Source organism: Manis javanica, chromosome 1 (assembly GCF_040802235.1).
Source record: "Manis javanica isolate MJ-LG chromosome 1, MJ_LKY, whole genome shotgun sequence".
In the NCBI taxonomy this organism is placed as follows: Eukaryota; Metazoa; Chordata; class Mammalia; order Pholidota; family Manidae; genus Manis; species Manis javanica.
This window is the reverse complement of record NC_133156.1, coordinates 39,075,409-39,097,915: the sequence shown is the minus strand read 5'-3', so window position 1 is coordinate 39,097,915 and position 22,507 is coordinate 39,075,409. Positions and strand designations below refer to the sequence as shown.

At 40.3% G+C, this 22,507-nt stretch overlaps 1 protein-coding gene across 5 annotated transcripts in view; it reads left to right on the top strand.

Annotated features, from left to right (window-relative positions):
- The window catches only part of CLINT1 (clathrin interactor 1), a 66,442-nt gene extending 59,547 nt beyond the window's left edge, over positions 1-6,895 (top strand). For 4 of the 5 annotated variants that reach the window (XM_037025136.2, XM_017679976.3, XM_017679967.3 and 1 more), the window contains 3 exons: positions 2,209-2,501; positions 4,040-4,244; positions 5,210-6,895. In XM_037025136.2, coding sequence (XP_036881031.1) covers positions 2,209-2,501; positions 4,040-4,244; positions 5,210-5,556 — 845 coding nt within the window. In that variant the 3' untranslated portion in view covers positions 5,557-6,895. The remainder of the gene's footprint in view (positions 1-2,208; positions 2,502-4,039; positions 4,245-5,209) is intronic. The other variant, XM_017679984.3, reaches the window with a different exon arrangement.
- The last annotated feature ends 15,612 nt before the right edge of the window (positions 6,896-22,507 follow it).

The window sequence follows — 22,507 nt, the reverse complement described above, 5'->3', positions numbered from 1 at the left end:
GGAAGAAAGAACCGTAGCTTTTAATGTGATTTGGGGTTGTTTTGACAGTCTGCTTCTCTAAATTCCAAGAATTTACCAGAAACCAGAATTGCGGAGTAATAACTTTCATTTTAGAAGTGTGGTTATGCCTTCTAAGGGTTAATACCTTACTGTAGGCAAACCAAAGTGAAAGGAAAACATTGCCCTAATGTCACAGACTGCCTGTGTAATTCTCAAAAGTTTTATATATACATAAAGTTGCCTGACATGCAAGTAATTTGAATATGTTAACATCTCTTCATCTTTATGCATGTGATTAATATAACGTGATCACTGTTATGCAAGGGGCTGAAACTGTTGCAACAATGATTAATCATTTCCAAACAATATATGCCCCGCTAGAAATCTCTTCCTCCCATGATTAATCATCTCTGTTAAAGTTTTCAGGTGGGGCAACACCTTTTGTCCCAGTTTCAGTTCTTACATTGCATTATAGATCAAGCAAATAGAAAATCAGCATAAAGTTTACCTTTTCCAGCAATCTTCCTTAAATTAGTTTAAATTGTTTAATATATAGAACTAATTGTAGAATTCTTAATTCAGTCTCTGGTAAAGAAGATCAAAGACATGTTTTAGTAAAACCCTGTGGCAATAGGTATAAGTTTAATTGTTGGTAGAGCTTGGGGTTTCTGCTTGAATTACTTTCTCTTTTGAGGGTACTTACATTTTTAATATGGTAATAGGAGAGTATAATTTTTACGACAGTGTTATTTTTCTCTTTTCATTATTTAGCATAGTGAGACAGAATATTGTAGTGATTGGTTACCTTTTAGGCTACACAAAATGTATTTCCAAGTTGTAAGTGAATATGGACTACAAAGAGATGGTGTTAATTAACTTGGAAATACATACTGTTTAGATGACAGTTTACTATTGTCTTTCTTCACCTTTGCTTTTTCCATTAATTCATATTCATTTATTTGTTCCTTCCTTAAAGCTTTATTTACTTAGAATCATATAACCTTGTTAAAAAAATTTTTAAGTGTCACTTACCTTTACATTTATTGTGTTCCAAAAGTTAATATTATGTATGCAGAATTTATAGAAGCTTGATTGACACTTATATGGCAAACTTAAAGGATAGTGCAATATCTTGGCCCTTCCCTGTCTTTTCACAACGATCCAGAGTAGCAATAGCAAACCATAAAGGGCACTTAATATATATTAAATTATTTAATCTTCACACCTTAGATTTCTTAAAAAGTGAGGCACTGAGAGGGTCAAGTAGCTTAACCCTTATAGTTAGTAAGTTACAAAAGCTAATGTAAGTTACACTACACTGTTTAAGTTCTGTTAATTAACCTATTACCAATTTTTATATCATAGAATGCATTAAATCTTAAACTTGTTATAATTATGCTTTGAAATGTATAGATAAAAGTTTGGGGAGTGACTTTAATATTAGCATGAGCTCCTCCCTTAAGACTACTCCCTGCTTTTTGTTTAAATAAACAAATGGAACGGTCCCATTTTAGGCAAGCAAAGTATTATGGTTCTGTCTGGGCTGTCTATAGTCCTTGTGCTGTCAGTGGAAGCATGGTCAAAAGGGTGAGATTTTCTTACAGAAATGTATTAACCCAACTCCTAATTGATTTTTTTTCCTCCATGTTCTTCTGGAGGTTTTGGGTTTTTTTAAATAACTTTAACCTCATGAATTTGGGTTTTATTTACAAGGTGGTATAAATTGTACTTTCATGATGTTTGAATCTTTCCAAATAATGATTGAAAAAAAATGAGTTGAATTCTCTAATTTTACAGAGTATCTCACCACGTAAAGATTCTAGATCTCCCATCAAAAAGTTTAACTAGTTGAGTTTTCTTCTTGCTTTTTGGAGTCTTGGGCTAGCTAGTTCATACTTGTTTAGCTGGAAGCATATTTGATATGCAAACTTAGGTTAACAGGGAATATTTGTTGTCATTTCTGTGTGTCACCTCAAACCTGCCAAGAGGTGGATTTTACTTTATTATGTGGGAGTTTTATTTTTTCTTCCCTTCCTTGCTAACACTCATGGAATATTCATGAGAAATAATAATGTCCAGATGGAGATGGTACCTGCAGATGTTAATCTGGGACAGAGATCAGCTCTGATTTGTTTCGAAGTTCTTAGATTATTATATTTGTTCTGTTCATTTCAGAAAGTTTCTTAACATTTATTGTTTTTTTCTCAGTAACAGCAACAAGTGGGAATGGAGACTTTGGTGACTGGAGTGCCTTCAACCAAGCCCCATCAGGCCCTGTTGCTTCCAGCGGGGAGCTCTTCAGCAGCGCCTCGCAGCCAGCTGTAGAACTTGTCAGCGGCTCGCAACTAGCTTTAGGCCCACCTCCAGCTGCCTCAAATTCTTCAGACCTGTTTGATCTTATGGGCTCATCCCAGGCAACCATGACGTCTTCCCAGAGTATGAATTTCTCTATGATGAGCACTAATACTGTAGGGCTGGGTTTGCCCATGTCTAGATCACAGGTAAGTTGTTTGCCTCCCTTGGAAATTGTGATTTATAATTTTTGAGCTGCTGTAAATAATCTCATGACAGCTTAGTATAAAACAGAAAAATAAGAAACAATACATAGATTGCTTTTGCACATTGCATTTACCTTACACTCTTTCCCCTGGTGTAGTCCTTTGGATTCTGCAGGGATAGGCCTTCTCATCCATCTTGTAGTCTGTGTGGAGCCAAGCTTGGTGACTTGCACAGTGGAGTCACTTGCTGAAAATTTACTGAATTAATATACAAATTGGTGCTTAATAGTTGAAAAATTTTGTTTTTAAGAAGGAATAGAGATAATTGCTTCACCCATGGCCAGCATTCACTCAGTAAAATCTCTAGTCATGTCCTTAAAGAAGTGTCGGTTAATCGGGTGCAAACAATCATTGCTAATACAGACAATCATTCTCTGAAATGATGGATGTTCTTTCCTATTCTGGGCCTGTGCTATATTTTGTAATAGTCCCATCTTTCAACTCTCATTTTCATAAAGGAAAACAACCAAATGGGAGCTTTTTAATTCACTTCTTATAGTTAAATCTAAATTACCTAATACTAGCTTAGAATTCATACAAGTGCAGAATTAGATGTAGTGCTCTTGTGTGAGTTGCACAAGGAACTTGCTATTTTTTATTCAAGCTACTCAGAATATTTGTTTATGATGCTAACTACTCATTTTAATGTGTAGATTCTCTTTTGGATGTTAGAATGAAGGAAGAAGAAAGAAGCAGAAAGGTGACTGCTTTGTATAACAGAAATTAGACATAACATTAAGAAAGGATATGAAAGCCACACCAATCCCATTAAGTTAAACTGTGTATCATGAACCACTGAACAAGCCCAAGCCAGTTTATTCTCTGAGTTTCTTTCATATGATCTAAGCATAAAGCCAGTCTCCTTATTTGCCATCTTAACTGCAGCTATTGTGATTCTTTGCATTGGTGGGTTTTTGATTCTTCCTATTCCTTTCCCTTTTTTCTGTCCTTTTCACAGTTATCCTTAATAACTACCAGGCACCTCTGCTGTTTTCTCCTTTCTCCTGAATTGGTCCACATAATACTAAGTTCCACTAGACTTGTTCACTTTAAGGCAGTAGAAGTGTACATGACCCAGAAATGTCGGTGTAAAATAATTTGCTTTTTATAACATGAGAAATCATACCCTGAAATCTATTTTGTAAGAAAGTTTCTTCTTGTTTATTTCCTTAAAACTGAACTAACCTGAAGCTGGTAGTTTCCCTGGGACAGTGGCTTCTAGTCTTTGGGTGACAGGATAATAATTGTTAGGAAATACATTGTTTTCTTCCACCCCTAGACAATTGTTTGGACTTCAGAGGAACATTTTGGGGATGTTAATAACTCAGGATTTTGAAGACCTTAGCTTAGAACATTTGTGATTCTTTTTGGTTTCATGAGTTTATTACAGAGTCTGTGCATAGAGTTATTGTGATTACTTGCCATCTGATAATCTGTGTAGAGCAGGTGCTTAATTTTTAGAGCATTTTTCTATTTTCCAGCCTTTGCAAAATGTTAGCACAGTGCTGCAGAAGCCTAATCCTCTCTATAATCAGAATACAGATATGGTCCAGAAGTCAGTCAGCAAAACCCTGCCCTCAACTTGGTCTGACCCCAGTGTAAACATCAGCCTAGACAACTTACTACCTGGTATGCAGCCTTCCAAACCCCAGCAGCCATCGCTCAATACAATGATTCAACAACAGAGTAAGTAATCTAAAGACATCCACCTTCTTTGTGTGCTTGTAATGTCTTGCCCTGGTGCCAGGACTACTTTAAGCCATGAAATAAAAATACATAACACAAAGTGTTCTGAAGGCAACTGTGTGTTCAGTTTAGATATTTTTCGTTTAGTACTTAATAGACTTCCTCGCACATTGAAACGCTTTGTATTCTACTCTTGGCACAGTAACATTCATTGTATTGTGCTGAGTTTTGGGTTCCTGATCACTAAAATATAAATATTTCTCGTAGAAAATGTTTTAAATATAGGCAAAAATGGCAGAGAAAAAAAATCATCTCAGCTCCAGGGATAATCACCAGTAATTCATGTTTGTTGCCATCCTTCCCAGCCATATTTTCAATACTTGAGATCACTCTGTCCATATTGCTTTGTTTCTTGGAGTTCTCATTCATTATCATTTTTCCTGTGTGAATATTCTTAAGAAAATAATGATTTTTAGATCTTTATTCATCATATCAGTGTACAGTTCCTCTTTGATTAGTTATTTCAATTGTTTCCAACCTTTTGCTATTATAAATAACTACATGATTTTGTATAAATCTTAATACTTGTAATTTTTTTCCTTAATACAATGTTCTAAAAATAGTTGGTCAAGGGATATAAACTCAAGACTTCTGATACACAGTAGTTCTTAACAACTTGTTAGATCAGGATTGAGTGATACATTTTATAGGAATGATTTTCAAGTGCCTCGTGTTTTCTGCCAATCCGCTCTTAATTATGTCTGCGTCTTTGGGGAACCAGAGCTAATAGCCACTGCATATTTCTCGAGTAAACAATGCACGTTAATTTACTTATCTTGTAAAATCACTATCAAGGAAATTTATTTTGGCTTATAAGTATTAATATTCAGGGAGATTGTGTTATTTTTCTGCTCTATGAATTAAGAATTTTAGTTTGGTAAAGTTCTTCTCTTTTCTTCTGATAGATATGCAACAACCTTTGAATGTGATGACCCAAAGTTTTGGAGCTGTGAACCTCAGTTCGCCATCGAACATGCTTCCTGTCCGGCCCCAAACTAACCCTTTGATGGGAGGACCCGTGCCTGTGAGCATGCCCAGTGTCCTGACTGGCGCCATAGGGATGGCCCCTCTTGGAAGTACTCCGATGATGAACCAGAGCATGATGGGCATGAACATGAACATAGGGATGTCAGCTTCTGGGATGGGCCTGCCAGGCACAATGGGAATGGGCATGCCCAACTTAGCCATGACTTCTGGAACTGTGCAACCTAAGCAAGATGCCTTTGCAAATTTTGCCAACTTTAGCAAATAAGAGATTGTAAAGGAGCAGATTGAATGAAGGATTTTTAATGGTGCAAATAGGTGATGTTGGGATGGAAAATGCTAATCAACTCCCCTTTCTTTTATCAATTAATTAAAATAAACCTGTATAAAGAACAAAAGGCTGTTTTGAGTGAAATATCTAGGATCTCAGATGGCCGGGCCAGGGCTCTTCAAATGAAGCGGTCAATCATTTTTCCCAGTGAGGATTGACCACAAATGGAGTGAGACCATCAGAAGAAGCTTTTATAAATGGAAGAACCCATTTTAATGTCATAATTTGTGGGGAGACTGGAAAATAGGGCTGAATAAATGTATTTGAATCTCTAATTTTATACTTTCTTTTCCTGAGGAACTTGATTTTCTGTCCCTGAATCGCCTTGTCATAATTGGGTCTGTTCCTTTTACTACCACTCTTTGAGTCCATATATGAAATCATTAAAGTTGGATGATCAGTTTTTTATAAAAATATATATTTTTGTCCAAAAAAGGCATACATATGTGATTATGGCTAAATCAAAGGTAACTGGAATGTATATACTTTTGCTAATGTTCCAGCAGTACTGCTATAATACTATCCAACTTTTTATTGTAACAAAACTTCTTTAAGCAATTGGTGACAGCTATGGGTCTTTTCCCACATCTTCTGTTATAATGATCCTGTACAAACCTGGCAAAATACTTTTTTCAGGACTGCTCTTTGGTTTCCTTTAAAAGAAAAAAAAAGCCTCCAGTGTTTTTGTTTTTAGCAGTCTTTTATTTACAATTTGCAGTGATTAACTTAGCAAGGCTTCCTTCTGTGTTTATCCCTGTAGCCACCATTTAACAGGAACAGTCAAAAGAGAAAAATATTTATTTATTTTTTTTTGGTGTCTTTTCAAAAAATTGAAAAGGTAAAAAGACCATGTTAGAACTCCACAATGTTGGCTTTTAGATTTTATACAGTATTTGTTTGGTTTTGGTTTTGAGTGTACATAGTATGGCATTAGCAATATGGTTCCAATAGAGGAGTTAAATATATATTATTAAAGGAGACCTGTAGCAGTCAAATACTATATTGATTTAATGGCAAATAAAGGAAATTAATTAAGATGTTTTGGTTTTCCTGCTGTAATTCTGCATTAAGATCACAATGAAAATCATGATTCTAGAGTTTGGATTGCAAAATTGTTTCACCCTCCAGCTGGGAATATTTTTTTAAATAATATAGGTACCAAATTATTACTTTCCCACTTTGTGTTGCAGTTTTTTTTTTATTAAATTGATAAAACTTTGTTTCCATTGTATTCATAATCTGTTATACATAACATTAAAATGTTCATTAAAATCTATGTTGAACTGCTTTTCTTTCATTCTGTTAGACATTTGAGACCATTTGGGGAAAAATAATTATAATTTGGGCAAAGTAATTTTTATAAATAATTTAAAATTATTTAATGACTTCTCTATTCTTTCCTATCAGACTCTACTGTTAGGAATTAAAAATGAAGTAGCAAAGATACCCTGACCAGCTCTGTTCTTTCTAATGTTCCATCTACAACATTTCTAATTAGGCAGAAATTCATGTACTTCAGCTAAGTGGTAATGAAAAGTGATTCATTTGCTGAATAAGAGATGAGAGAGTGTAATTAGCTGACTGCGGTTTTTAATCTTTCAACAATTCAATGTGTTTAAATTAGTTTCAAAGAACAGGAGCTTTCAAGTGTTGTTACTTATGAGCAATCAGGCCAGGCTCTCCTGGCAGCCTGCTGAATGTCTTCACTGATGTTTAAAACCCATAATCTTAAGTGTACTTCTTTAAATTCAGAGGTATAGCATCACCTTTTCAAATATATATGGTTCTTAGAGGAAATATTTTGTTTCTAAACTTAAGTGTTTAAAATTTTCTAATATGAAGATTTATCTCAAGCACTTGTGCACTGCCTTCTTCCTGTGTTTGTAAGGACAGAGGGTGGACCCTTACTTCAGTCACTGCACTTCATCAGACTGTTTGCTGTCTTACTACTGTGTTTTGTTTCAGAGCCCATGGAGGAGGAAAACATCTTACTGGGAGTCCATAAAATATAATGAGTTGTCTCTGAAAGGGTTTAAGTGATACTTCAAAGAGAGGTCCAAATACCCCCAAATCATTTGGAGTTGCAGGAAAATACTCTTTAATACAGGCAACCTTCTGCCCATACTTAGCTTTTTCAGTAGTTTATCTGTTGTATCTTTTTTATTCTAATATTTGGGAGTGAGGAATCACTTCCTAGCAGTTTGCATATGAGTGAGACTCCACTGCCACCCTAGATTCATTATTTTACTTGAAATAATTTTTTACTGTCTGGTAGGATCCTCAGTAACCATAAGTACACAGTGTTCTCATACAATGTTTTTGGATGTCTCCTTTTTTGTTTAAATAGCCTCGATAACCCATAGTGCTTTGGTTTGGGGTACTAATAAGTTGAGGTCTATAGTTACTTATATTTGGAGGGAAGGGTTAATACTTTTTGTCTTCTCAAATAGTATGAAGCACATTAGTAAAATAGAGCTAACTGTCCTAAGCACAGAGCACACCTTACGGTAAATAGGTTTCTGAAATAAATGGCTTTCTGTTTCAGCTCTCCTGGGAGACAACATTGCAGTGTGGAAAGAGCTTGGACTTGGAAGCACATGAATCTAATCCCATTTCAACCACTCTTATCTGTGCCACTTCAATTCACCTGACTTCTCTGGGCTCTAATACATTTTTTTCTAAAATGAAACATAAAATCTGAAAGTTTTGGTTAATTAAATAATGGTGAGTAAGATCCACCAACACTGACAGGTGTGACTGTAAATGTTTGTGTGCCTCCCATTTTTATATTTATGTAAAGTTGTTTACATAAATGAAACCCTCAGGTGAAACATTTGGTGTAGTTTCTGTGCACCAGTCCTTGTGCTGAATACTTCACATGCATGTCTTTCAGTCAACACAGCAAACCCAAAAGTTGGTATTTCCTATTTCATTCCTAGAAGCAGTGGGTGGTTAAGAAAGCCTGAGGGACTGTTCTAAGTTGATTTCTAATTGAGTATTCTGCTTGCTTTCTATAACAGACAAGGAAATTGTAAATAAGCTGTTTTGTGAATGTATTGGCTCACTACCACATTAGTGCAGATGTGAGGGAGAACTCTGAAAGCAGGCTCTTGGTATGGGATTTGCCACACTAAGATAACCCTCATTAGAATGTTCCCAGCTTTTAGAAACATCTCAATTATTCTATTGACTTCTTGCAGTTTTGTTGACTAAGGTCTTAACATTCTACTAATACCCAGATAAGCAATCAGATAAAGACTAAAAAAAAAATACCCACGAAAGAGGACTTCTTTGGTTGTTTTAACTCATGACCTCTATTCTTGTGTGTCTCCCTTCTTTATTAATGGCAGTCTTGTTAATGCATTGTTCCTCAGGCATGAGTAGCTCCTGGCACCTCTACACTGCACTTGCATGACCCAGTGGGTGGGGAATCAGCATGCAGCCAATTCAGATACTTAGCTTCTCAGGGATTTTGGAGGTATTTGAAAGTCCTGATGGGCAAACATGGGTTTCACTTGTTACTTTTTAAATATTACTTTAAATAACTAAGTTCTGCACTATGAAACTACATTTCTTTTCCATTTGATTTTTCTTAACCATACATTTTGCAGCTGGGTTCTTTATATGATCCAAGCACACTCTTTTCCCTTTTGTAATGAGATAATGCTTAGATGTGGTATATGGAGTTGTCTGGTCTCAGGACACCCTTTATACCTGTGGGGAAAATGAAAGTGCCTATGGCCAGGATCCTCACCTGACCCTAAACTACTTGATGATGATGATGTAATGAGCCTACTGTTAGGCTAATGCTTAAACACCCATTAACAATAAGCCAATATTGCCTCTCTGTTGCTATGTAAAGAGTTCCACTCAATGCTTGGGCCAGAGCAGATTGGAGTCAAAGGCAGAGCCTGGAGCACAGGCAAGGGCTGTGAGCTGGCAGAGAGGCCTGGAGGCGGTTACTGGCTTGCTGCATGCAGACTGCCCCAGAGGCAGATGGAATTCTAGCATTTGACCTGCCATCATGAGAATAAATGTTGCTATAAAATCCTTTACCCCGAATGTTCCATTGTCATTTTCGGTCTCACTGAATCCAGAGTAAACTTGACCGGGACTGAAACCCTCAGGTGAAACATTTGGTGTAGTCAGCAGGATTTGCTATGGACCAAAAACAGCACAAGCTGCCCTCATGGGAGCGGTGCTTCAGCAGACTGCCCTTATGGCTAGGGAAATACCACAGGAACCCTTCATGCTAAAGGAGGAATTCCAGCATCCAGTGGGCATGTGGACTGAGGTGGCTTTCTTCCTAACGGAGTGGGCCTCACTCCAGGACTTGGGGGAGGTGGAGGTGACACCTACAGCAGTGATAGAGGCTCTCTACGAGATTGGAAGATCCTTGGAGAAACAGTGCCCACGAGGTGGTGGGAACCATGGGTTGGCTATTCCTCACAGTATTGAAAAAGGCCATGCAGGAGAAGGATGAACTGCAAGGAGCACGAGAAGCAACATCACAAGAACACCAGCTGTGAGGTATTGAAGAGAAGGTAAGAGAGTTGTTGAAGACTGAAATAGCATTGCTGCAAGGCACTGTAGAAAGGGTAAAGGACGTAGCAGAAGAGGTACCCAGGGGAGTGGCGGGGAAGCAGCCATCAGCTCCAGAGGCAACAGAGGATACAGCAGAGAAGGACAAGGGTATGATGCCAGAGACGCCAACCCTTCCTCTATTGAAAGCCACTTGTTTGTTGTCAAGAAAAGATGCAGCAACTGCGGGGTCTTCCTGGAGAGGTGCAGCCCCTCCCCAGGTCTTGGAGCACTCTATGCTCCACCCCTATACACAGGTTAAGCTGGTGGATTTGGGTTCCTGGTTTCAGCAGAAGCCCCCACATCAGCTTGGCTCCTGCATCTTTGGGATGTAGGGGTAGATAGAATAATTCTGTCTGGATCAGAGATGGTAAAGCTGGCTTACCCGACAGTTCATCCTGCCTTACAATAGCAACTGCAAAATGCACATCAGACTCCAGAAAATCACTCCCTCCTGGATTGGCCACACTTTGCTATGTATGGCCCAATCAGGGTGATTTACCATCCTTATCCACTAGATGGCAGACTTATGCTGAGCTCCAACAGGTGTTATGGGAGTTAGGCATCCCTAACTCCCCTAACATCCTATGGGAGTTAGGAAAAATGCCATTTATAGTCCAAGGAATTATGACCCAGATGAGGAGCCGTTTACTGTGGGGATGAGGAATGTGGTGCTTCAAACAGCCCCGTGTCCCTCTTTGGGCCCCTGGTGGCCATTCTTGTCCCTCACTTAGGGCAGCCCATAAGTGAGGTTACCACTTTTGGGGGGCTGACGCAATGTGAATATAGAAGAAATACAATCTGCTACTCAGGAGAAGAGTATAAAGGGCCCTGTGAAGGTCACAAGGACCTAGATGTGGGTTGATCTGATAAAGGCAGGAGCAGACAGAGAGAAATTGGATGGAAAGTCAAATAAAATCTTTCTGGAGCTGTGGCAACAATTAAAGCCAGAGCAGTGGTTTTGGCTATCAGCTAAAGCAAGGCCCAAGAAATGGAAGCTGGAGACAAAGCCACAAGTCTGGCCTGTATGTCTGCAGGACTTCCTGCTGGAGAGTAAGCTGACCCCACCTGGTCTGTCATCAGGTGATATGGTTTGACTGAGGGGAGAGTCAAGACACCTGCTTTGGGAGACTGCATGAAGACCAGAGGCCACATGTTGAAATGTCAATTCATTGGTGCCCAGTGAATGTACCTGTCCTGGCTCTGGAACACACAAGAGCTGAATGCTCAATGATTAATAGCAACTCTGAATGGTTTCCCAGGACCCCTGCTGTTATAGATGGGTACTGGGGTAAGGCTATTAGAGTGAAACAAGCCCGAATCCTGTTGGGAATAGGGCATCTAATATTGTGTATGATGTTATGCTTACTTCTAATTCTCTTACAGACGCATATGGCGTTATTGCAAGAGGTATTGGGTCTTTTAGGCTATTGGAAAATGTCCTGCACTTTGCACAAATTCTAAGGCCCTTATACCATCTGGTATGAAAGAGTTCAGGTGGGGCTGGGATGAAACACGTGCAATTGCCTTTGTTGTTGCAAAACAGGCAGTCGAGGCTATGCAGGCCTTGAGTGTGATAGACCCATCAAGGCCCTGTGAGCTGGATGTACATGCAACTGAAGATAGTTATGGCTGGGGTCTCTGGCAGTGGCTTGAACAAACTCACGAACTTATTGGATTCTGGTTGCAACTCTGAAAAGCAGCAGAAGTCTGGTACACCTTAACAGAGAAGCAGTTGGCTGCTATGTGCCATGCCTGACTGGCTACAGAGCCCATTGCCAGAACAGCCCCAACAAAGGAAATGATGAAGCAGACACATTGGCCCAGGTGCCTCTGATATGGTCCAATGGTTACAATCAACATTTGTTACAGGTGGGGCAGAAGACAATGTGGGCTGTAGCCCATTGGTGGGGTCTGACTTTGACCTCTGAAGAAGTCAGAAGAGCCCAGCAGGAGTGCATTGTGTGACTGAGTTCCACAGCAACCTGGAGACTCCATTCAGGATGTTTCAACACATGGACCAGTGATGGCTGGCCCTCCTGGCACCTTGGGGACAAGGCCTGGAGGCTGGCCTCCTGTGTATTTCTGGAGTTATGGCAGAGTGGCCCCCAAAGATCATGGTAGTGTACTCTAAACAGCTGGAAGGTAAGAGCATCCTACTGGGGAGTTTTGTTTTATCTTTATGGCCAGTACCTACGCCTCCATGTGGGGAAGTTGGAGTTCCTTGGCCAGGATCCTCACTGAACTTAAACCACCTGATGATGTAACTGGCCTGTTGCTGAGCTGCCACTTCCACACCTGTAGGCAATAAGCTATTATTGCACTATATAGAGAGCTTGGCCCAGTGCTCTGGGTGGAGGCAGAGACGCTAGTGCTTGACCTACCACCAGAGAACAAGCCGGGTAATAAACCCTTTCACCCCAAGAACATTTTGTTGTCAACTCCTTTGGTCACAGTGAATCCATAGCGAACTGAAACCCACTGGCAAGACACTCCAGTAGCCCAATACTTAGACCCCTCAGTAACCCCCACAGGGAGAGGGATAAAGGTATGGTACACTAGACCCAGACAGGACCTCCTTCCTGCCACAGTCCTATTATATGCCTACTCTCTTGCATGCACCCACCCTGATGGACAAATTTGCCTATGTTGGTATCACTAAAACCTGTGTTATCACCCTTAAGGTTAATCTCCTCTAATGTCTAAGTGAATTGGACACACACCTTAGCAAAAACTGCTGCTTGCAGGATGAGCAAGGAAAGTACAAGTCATGAACTCATCTGAGTAGAACTGGTTTGAAATCAGCTGGAATGGTCACTTGGTGGCAATCAATCTCAGTCCTGAGGATTATCATAATTTCTGTTATCTGTATTATAATTTTGGTTGTTACCTGTGTGTTGTTTTAGTCTCTGTTGCTGTTGTGGACTCTGATTACAATGTTCCACCTTTCCCACACAGGGACCATCGTGGAAGATTGAGGGCATGTAGATTCTGAGATGAGAATCCTGGAGGGGTGGTGTGTGGGGAAAATGTAAATTCCCATGGCCAGGATCCTCACCTGACTCTAATCTGCTTGATGATATAATTGGCCTACTGTGAGTCTAATGCTTATATGCCATTTGGCAACAAGCCAACATTGCCTGTGTTGCTATGTAAAGAGCTCCAGCCAGTGCTTGGAGCAGTGCAGAGCCTGGAGGAGAGAGCAAGCGGGAGCCAGGAGCAGAGGCAAGGGCTTGGAAGTGGTGGGGAGGCCCAGGGGCAGAGACTGGCTTGCTGCATGCAGACTACCCCAAAGGCAGATGAGATTTTTAGCAGTTGATCTGCCACCACCACCACAAAGCTTGGTATAATGCCCTTTTTTAACTAAATTCTATTGTTATTCAGTCTCGTGAATCCAGAATGAACCTGCCTGGGGGCAATCTTCCTCAGGCGAAACAATGCCCTTAAAAATTGAGGACTCCAAAGAGCTATTATGTGGAACATATCTATTGATATTTATTTGAAATAAAAACTGAGGAACTTCTAAAACATTCATTGATTTACAGTAACATATTATTTGTCAAATTAGAATTTTATTTTTTAAAAATTTCCAAAATAGTTTGTTAGAAGAGTGACATTGTTTTACATTTTGAAACTCTATTACCTGGCTTAATAGTATACAGCTGGATTCTCTTACCTGCTTCTGTACTGAGGCTGCTGTGCTATGTCTTGGTGGGAGTATATGGAAAAAGTCCAGTGCCAGGGAAACACGGCTGGACAGGGTGGGAACGTGCAGGTCCCCAGAATGGGTCTCAGGTCTCCCCAGCAGCCCATGGGCCACACTGCTAGACAGTGAGAATTAACAGATAACATTATTTCCTAGTAACTAGATATCCACTTGCTTGATCTACTAGGTTAATAAAGTGATGTGTTTGAAGTACAAAGACTTCAGTTTTGCCTTTCATTTCAGTCACAACCAAATACCTGTCACATGAAATTGCTCTCTGGATACTGGGTATTAAAAATTGGTGAAACCATAGCTTTTGCTGTTTTCCAGATTATTTCTTCTGATAGTGTACATTTACTAGCTTCTATAATTCAAAAGAATTAAATTTCTTACCACTTTGGGTGTTTTAGAAAAGCTTGGGCTGAGAAACTGGCTGGTGAGCATCTGGTGAATTGTAAACTTTCCAAACCTCCTTTTCCATACTTTGAGAAGAGAGTAAAATAGCTCAAACCTGAAGGCCTCTGATTTAGTTGCAAGGGGGCCTGGTATCATGCTGTGGATAAAGTGAAGTTTCCTGTGGCCAGGATTCTCACCTGGCTCTGGTTGGCTATCTCACTACACATGTGTGGGCAACACGTTGTTACTAACTCTATATAAAGAGCTCTGCCCAGTGCTCTTGCTGACACTGTGGCATGGCTGCTGCACGGCTGCAGGAGAGCAGAGACTGGGGTGGTGGCAGTGCCGAGGACAGAGACTGAGATGGCTGTGGGGACAGAGGGGCCCAGAGGCAGAGACCAGCTTGCTGCATGCAGACTTGCTCTGAGTGGATGGGATTCTAGTGATTGACCCGCCACTGTGGGAATAAAGTTGGGTATAAAACCTGTGGATAAAATGAGAATTGCTGTGTCCAGGATTCTCACCTGGCCCTGGTTGACTAGCTCACTGCACACCTGTGGGCAATACATGGCTGTTGACTCTATATAAAGAGCTTCACTCAGTGCTCTGGGTGCAACATTGTGGCAGGGCTGCAAGGCTGCAGGAGAGCAGAGCAGAGGCTGGAGTGGTGGCAGCGCCAAGGATAGAGGCCCAGAGGATGGCTGTGTGGGATGACTGTGCAGACAGAGGGGCCCAGAGGCAGAGACTCGCTTGTTGCATGCAGATTCGCTCTGAATGAATGGGATTTTAGTGACTGACCTGCCACCTGGAAATAAAGTTGGGTATAACCCTTTCACCCCAAGAACTTTTTGCTGTCATTTTGTTTGGTCACACTGAATTCATAGCAAACTTGCCTGGGGCTGAAACCCATTGGCAAGACAAACCCTTTCACCCCAAGAACATTCCACTGTCATTTCTTTGGTCTCATTGAATCCATAGTGAACTTTCCTGGGATCGAAACCCATTGGCAAGATGCTTTCAGCTCCGGGCAAGCTCACTGTGGATTCAGTGAGACCAAGGAATGACAATGGACCACTCCTGAGGTGAAAAGGTTTATTACCCAGCTTGTTCTCCCAGCAATAGGTTGAGCACTACAATTACATCTGCATCCAACAGTCTGCACGTCTTTAATCCTTCATCTCTACCTCTGCCCAGAGCACTGGGCAGAGGTCTTTATATAGTGACTCAGTCAATAATAGCTTATTGCCTACAGTTGTGTAAGCAATAGCCTAGCAGCAGGCCAGTTAGATCATCAAGTAGTTTAGGGTCAGGTGAGGATCCGGGCCATAGGAACCTTCACATTATCCATACCTGGCAACTTTGTATACTGTGTTCCCTGGCAAACACTTCACAGAACATGGCTATAGAAATAGCGATCCTCATTGACAGTGTTCTTACGAATTCTAGATAAATCTGATCCCAAAGATCAGAAGAATTCAGCAAGGTTCCATCCATTTCATGAAATGGCAGTAGTGAGCTCTGCACGGCACTTTATATACATCAGCTCTCTTCATTCTCATAGCCTGTGGAAGACTGATCTCCCCTGACAGGTACAGAACAAACATGTCAGAAAAGAAATAGCCAAGAGTAGCTTTGAAAGTGTTGTGCAAGATCTCCAAAGCAGACAATCTGTCGATTTCCAGTAACTGATTACCAAGGTCAGCCTTCGGTTGGTATTTTTGGCAGAGTTTTACCATGCAGAAGGGAAGGAAATCCTAGATTGAATCCCCTCTCCTTTCAGAAGAGCTTCATTTCGGAAATTAATGCATATGGTAGGCACAGAATCAACTTTGTTAATGAATGAAGATTGAAGATGTGATCTATTGTGTCTGGTAATTTATAAATAAGTTTTATTAAACTGCATTTTCTAAAATGCAGCTCAAATATTAGGTCATGAAATGGGCCCTGATATTCCTAGATGTTTTTTTCATGCTATTTTTACTTCTCAATCATTAAAAAATAAATCAAGAAAAACAATACCAAAGCCATCATGACAAAAATGCAGACAGTCCAAACTCTTCCTGCAATGTGGTAATGGGCCACTCAACAGCAGACCACTACCCAAATTATCTTCTCTGCATTTACTCATGCATGCTTATTTTGTACCAACTGCCTGCACTACATCAAATTATATGCTATAACTGCCATAGACACTTACCCATAAGATCTCCACATGGCCATGTGGGTGTTAATTGCTCCCAAGGAGATATCAGGTTGCTGTTATACAGAACAGAAGAGGCCCAACAGAGAGGGGAGCTAAGAAGGCTTCTCTGAGAAGGGAGCTTTTATGCTGAGATCTGCATACTGATGAGGAGGAGCCAACCATGTGAACCACACATGTGAAGACTCCAAGTGGAAAAGCAGCCATCACAAGGGTGTGTCTGGAGCTCAGTGTAAAAGGTGGGATTGGGGAGGTAGGCAAGGACATGGTAATCAATGGTGTTCAGCGTGCTGAAATAAGTAATTGGTTCATGCACCCCAGAAGTTCCTCAGAAGGGACTGTGGCCACCAGAGACCATACATTCTGAAGGCCCCATTTGCTTGAACCACCATGGCTGTTAGAGCTCACTTCAAAAAACTTGACTTGGAATTTTAAAGACATGAGTGGAAAATTATATGGCAATAGTTTGAGATTTACTCTCAAACTTGAAATTAATTAGCTCCTTTTTGTGTGAAACATGATTTCTTATATCTAACATGCCATTTATAAATACAAATCGGGTATTTTAAACAGTATAATGTGCATTTGCATTTTATAGTTTACAGATTGGATTCACACTCATTTCTCCCCTGATCTTCACAATAACCTTAAGCTAAGAAGGGGAGACAATCATTACCCCTTTTTATAGATGAGGAAACAGGCTCCTAGAGAGCAAAATCATTAGTGAAGTGAGGTCTCCTCAGGCAGGGCTTTGGAACCCAACTCTGATTTCATTCCAGTATTCCTCATTACTCCTCCAATAATTTGAAGATTGCACATCTGTTCAGATAAATTGTCAGCTTTTTCTTGCACATCCCTGGTCGTTGGCCACATCGTCCCAAATGCCATGTAACATTTCCCACATACTAGACAGCTAGTAAATGGTTGTTAAATAATCTGTTTTTTAAATAAGCACTGAATGTTTACAAAATGTATTTGCATTTTCTAAAGGTCAACAGCAGGAGATGAGCCACAGAGCAAATAAAATATGATCTCTTCTGAAGAGTAAACCTTTTGTTTTGAAGAAATGGTGATATCTTAGCATAGGACATTAGCCAAAATTTGGAAGCAGAAACTTCTGGCAGGTCTGGAGCAGTATAACACAGAGGAGCCTCACGGGATTAGAAAATGCGTCCAGAGCAAGCTGTAGTGAAGGTGGGTGGCCTTAGACTGCTTCTTTAAAGGAATCCACTCCAAAAAGTGAATTGCAATGTTTTCTAAAGATAGTATGCTCTGGGAAATTTTTTATTTCCTCCTGTAATTCTTGTATTTGAGAAACAGAATTGAGATGCTCAGCCACAAAATAAAATGGAGTTTCTAGAATTAAGGTGTTTTTAAAGAATATTTGAATTGACCTCTTTAGAATAGGGTTTTAAAAGGGCATTTATAGAAATACCTGGTTGGATTATTTTTCAAAATAATTGAACAATTTATTTTTGATAGAGGAAAAAATATTTCCTTATTGGAAAATATAGAAGTAAGTTTTGGGTATAAGTTATCCAAAATGGCTGAACGATTGAAAAATCATTTTTCAAGTCATCTTTTACAGGAGGTGATAATACTAAATAAAGGAAATATTAAAGTACCTTTAATTTTAATTAATTCTCTAGGTTTTCAGTGTCTTTTGGACCTAATTCGTGTAGAGAGCCAAGGAAAGGATATTTTGGCTGAAAATTTTTCAGTTGTTATAAATTCTTCACACATTTTTAATTCCTCCAACATGGAAGTGTGTGTATGTCTCCACACATATAGTATCTGTTTCTAAATATATATAAAATTTGGCTCCTAAATAATGTCTCTTCACCAAAATTTTAAATGTCCCAAGAGTTCTCAGAGTTGAATGATAAAAAGGGGGCCATAAGGTACCACTTTAGTAATTAACTGGTTCTTTAATAAGGCCTCAATTACTTTGTTTCATAAGAAAAAAAAAATATGTTTCAAGACAGAGTTACATTCGACATCTGGGAACCTCCTAACAGCTGGCTACCTAATGAATATGCATCTGCTTAAGAGGCTGTAGACTATTAATAAACCAATAGATATAAAGCAGAAACAATCTTTGTCAGTTTCAAATGAGATTGGGTGCAATGTGCTGTGAAGTGTCACTGTCACATTGAATGGAGTTTGGGAGGTTAACAATCAACTGTTAGCTCCTGTGTATTTGTAGCTCTACACTCACCCTAACACCCTTGTCAAACTGGTGGCCATGTTTCTGATGTACAGCCCTTTCTCCTGATGGCCTGCTTTGAGGCTTATAATATCTGTGTTTGAAAATGTCTTCCACTTTGTGCTATTAAACCACATGCTCCCCAAGTATCTTTAAGATAAAGTAGTTATCTCCAGACAGGAAAGTCGGGGAATATCAGGAACAAATTGGTGCAAGATGTACTTCCAGTGAATTGGAATATCTTTAGAATGAAATCTCTGTGTGTCTGTAAGTCACTTTGCAACTACTGGACTCCCACTCCCCGTGCAGGCAGCAATGTAGGTGTTGATAACAGTGGTACATCCACCTCAGAGTTGTGTGATTAGGCCCACGCTTGCCCAGTTTATTGGTTGAGATTTCTTGAGGGAAATATTCACAGAAGCCTTGTTTGAGATCACATCCTGGGTGAGGGGAGATTAGACCTAAAGAGCTCGCAGTTTCACAACCAGATGAGCACCCATGGCTCCCTTCTCAGCAAAGTGCTCAGTTATGTTTAAGGGAATATTAAGGGCAAGGAGGAAGACCGAAATTACAATGCTTATAAACCCAACTACCTTTTCTATCTCACTTGGCTTATCTTTTTAATAAAAGTGTGGTAAAATATATATATATTTGTTATATGTATATAATGTAAATATGTGTATATATGTGGTAAAATAACAAAATTTAACATTTAACTCAGAATGGCTTCTCACAAATGTAACAGCCTCTCAGCTGGTTCTGTGTTCTAGCCTCTCCATCATGCCAAATGTCTTGTCCATCTCTCCTCCGTTCATCAACTATCAGTGGCTCCCCATCCACAGTGGAACCAAGTGCCAGCACCCTAGGGCGCCTCACCATGGCCACCTCTTCAGGATGTTACCCCTGCTCCTTTTACATGTGCAACCAAAGGAAACTGCTTCCCAGTCCTGGACTCTTGGGGCCACTTTCTCCACCCTGACGCCGTGGCAGACCGGTCCTGGCGCCAGCTCCCTGGAGGCCCTCCCCGGGACTCAGGGCCTGTCAGTTGAAGTACTCATTCCTTTTGAAGACTGGATAACCTCTGGGGCAGTGATCTCTCTCTCTGCTCTTTCCTTGAATAATTATATTAGTAATGACCACAGAGTAGGCACTTGTAGATGAAAGTTTCCTCTCTAGATAGAAAACAACAATCATAAAATTATTATCATGGTCACATTAACCTTTATTATCAGTGCTGTGCCAGGCACATGCTGGGAAGTTCACATACATTCTCCCATTGACGTCTCACGATGACCTGTGAACTGGCGTGAGAGTGAAGTTACAGCTTCTGGGAGGGCTTGAGTGTAGAAGCTGGAATATGGGCAGATGTTGGGTAGGGTCAGAATTGCCCTTGAAAATCCCTTAAATGGCACTTGGTTTTATGTATATAAACCTAGACAACAATATATATGTCTAAATAAAATACATCTAAGTGGAGTATAATTGTATGGCACTGAGTCTTTAAACACCAGGACACACTCGAAGTTCACAGTAGGAGAGGCTGGTGGAAACTGAACCCATCCAAGGAAAGAGCAGGCTCAGTTTCCCATCATCTGCCCCGGGGCCACGCAGGCAAAGAGAAGAAGGGGCCACAGAAGAGCCTGTACTGTTCCCACGGCCAATGAAATGCTATGCTGGTCTGCAGCGTCGGCCCTATTTTATGGATGAAGACCAAACTGGGGCTCAGCAGGGTTGAAGAAAATGGCTCCCGGTGCGGCAGCCCCTGCAGCTAACTCCAGAGCCCATGGGGTTAGCCAACCTGCTGCGGGCGCAGGCCGCGGCCCCTTCTGGCTGCTCCCGGTGGGCCCTCACTACATGCCCCTTCAGCTGCGGCTGACCCACTGGCCATTCCTCCACGACTGCAGGCCTGTGGAGCGCGCGGCCCCTGGTGCCTTGGCCTGCCACAGCACGCAGGCAGGGCTGCAGAGGGAATGTGATGTCTGGGCAGCCAAACATTCACACCTGTCTAGGTGTTAACACAGATTGGTTTTTTTCATCACACAGCATACATTTTTCATCTCAAAAAAAGACCCTCTTCCACCCACCGTGATTCAGTTACTACATAGACAAAATAGTGTGTTAGTTTCTTTTCCAAAAGAAGAAAAGAAACTGAGGTCCTTTAACTATTGATAGATCTGGAATGAACACTGGGACTAAATATTTCCAGAGAATATAATACTATATTCTCAAATATTTAGCACCACTAACACCAAATAAGATCATTTTTCTTAACACAAAAAAGAAGCCTATGATGTAGAAGAGAACCATCAGCATTTGACAGAGCTGAGAATAACCGCGACTTCTCAGTGATTCAGACCAGGACAGACCTGTGGCCCTGCTCCAAGCGGTGCCATCAGTCAGTGACAGGGTGAGGCCAGCACTGTGCCCTGCGAGCTGCACACACAGCCCTCCAAATGCACAAGCATACGATGGAGCTGAGGATAGAATCTGTTTCTTGATTACAGGTGTCAAGACAATCAGCAAAAACCATTAAGTGAAGATTTAAGTAGTCTAAGGCAGATTTCCCAGTGTGTGGTGCTTTGAGTTTTTTGCTTGTGTGGCTTAGTTTGGTGATTTTTGGTAGCACATGGAAGAACTTTAGAGGGAACATTTTTTTTTATCAGTAAGAAAGTAGGACATTTATTTCCCATTTTAGAGTAAACTGCCAACATGATGCCTCATCACCTCTGAATTTTCTATTTTTAAAGAACATTCTTCCACATAACCACAATACAAACATTAAAATCAGGAAATTACAATTAATATCTGTCAAATCTTGAGGGGACATTTTTAAAGGCTTCACCACCCCACCCCCAGCTTTATTGAGGGGTAATTGACAAATGCAATTGTAGGATATTTAAAGTATACATTGTGGTGACTTGATATACATATACATTGTGAAAGGATTCCCTCATCTAATCCAAAAACACATCCATCACATCACATGTTCAAATCTTCTTTTTCTTTGTGAGACCATTTAAGTTCTACCCTCACAGCAACTTTCAATTATATAATCCAGTGTTACTAACTATAGTCACCTTGTTATACATTAGATCCTCAGAACCTTATTCATTTTATAGCTGGAAGTTTGTACTCTTTTACCACCTCTCCCTATTTCCCCTACCCTCTCCCCCTAGCAACCACTTTTCTACTCTCTGTGTAAGAGCCTGGCTTCTCTTGTTAGATTCCCCATGAAAGCGACACCATGAAGTATTTGTTTTTCTGCAACTGGCTTATTTCACTTGGCATAATGCTGTTAAGATCCATCCATACTGGTGTAAATGGCAGGATTTCCTTCTTTCTCATGGCTGATTAATATTCCTACATATATGTATATATCCCACATCTTTATCCATTCATTCATCCACTGATGGACACTCAGGTGGTTTCCGTACCTTGGTTATTGTGAACAATGCTGCAGTGAACATGGGAATGAAAATATCTCTTCAATATCTTCTTCTCATTTCCTTTAGATATATACTAGAAGTGGGATGCCTGGATCACATGGTAGTTCTATTCTTATTTTTTGAGAAACCTCCAGACTGTTTTCCACAGTGGCTGTACCAATTTATGTTCCTAACAACAGTGCACAGAGTTCTTTTTTCTCCATGTCTTCATCAACACTTGTTAGCTTTTGTCTTTTTGATGACAGCCGTTCTAACAGGTATGAGGTGACATTGCATTTTTTTTAAATTTAATGATTACTTAATTTTAAAATTTCTTTCTATTTACAGCAAGTAGGGTTGGCATTCCACTTACG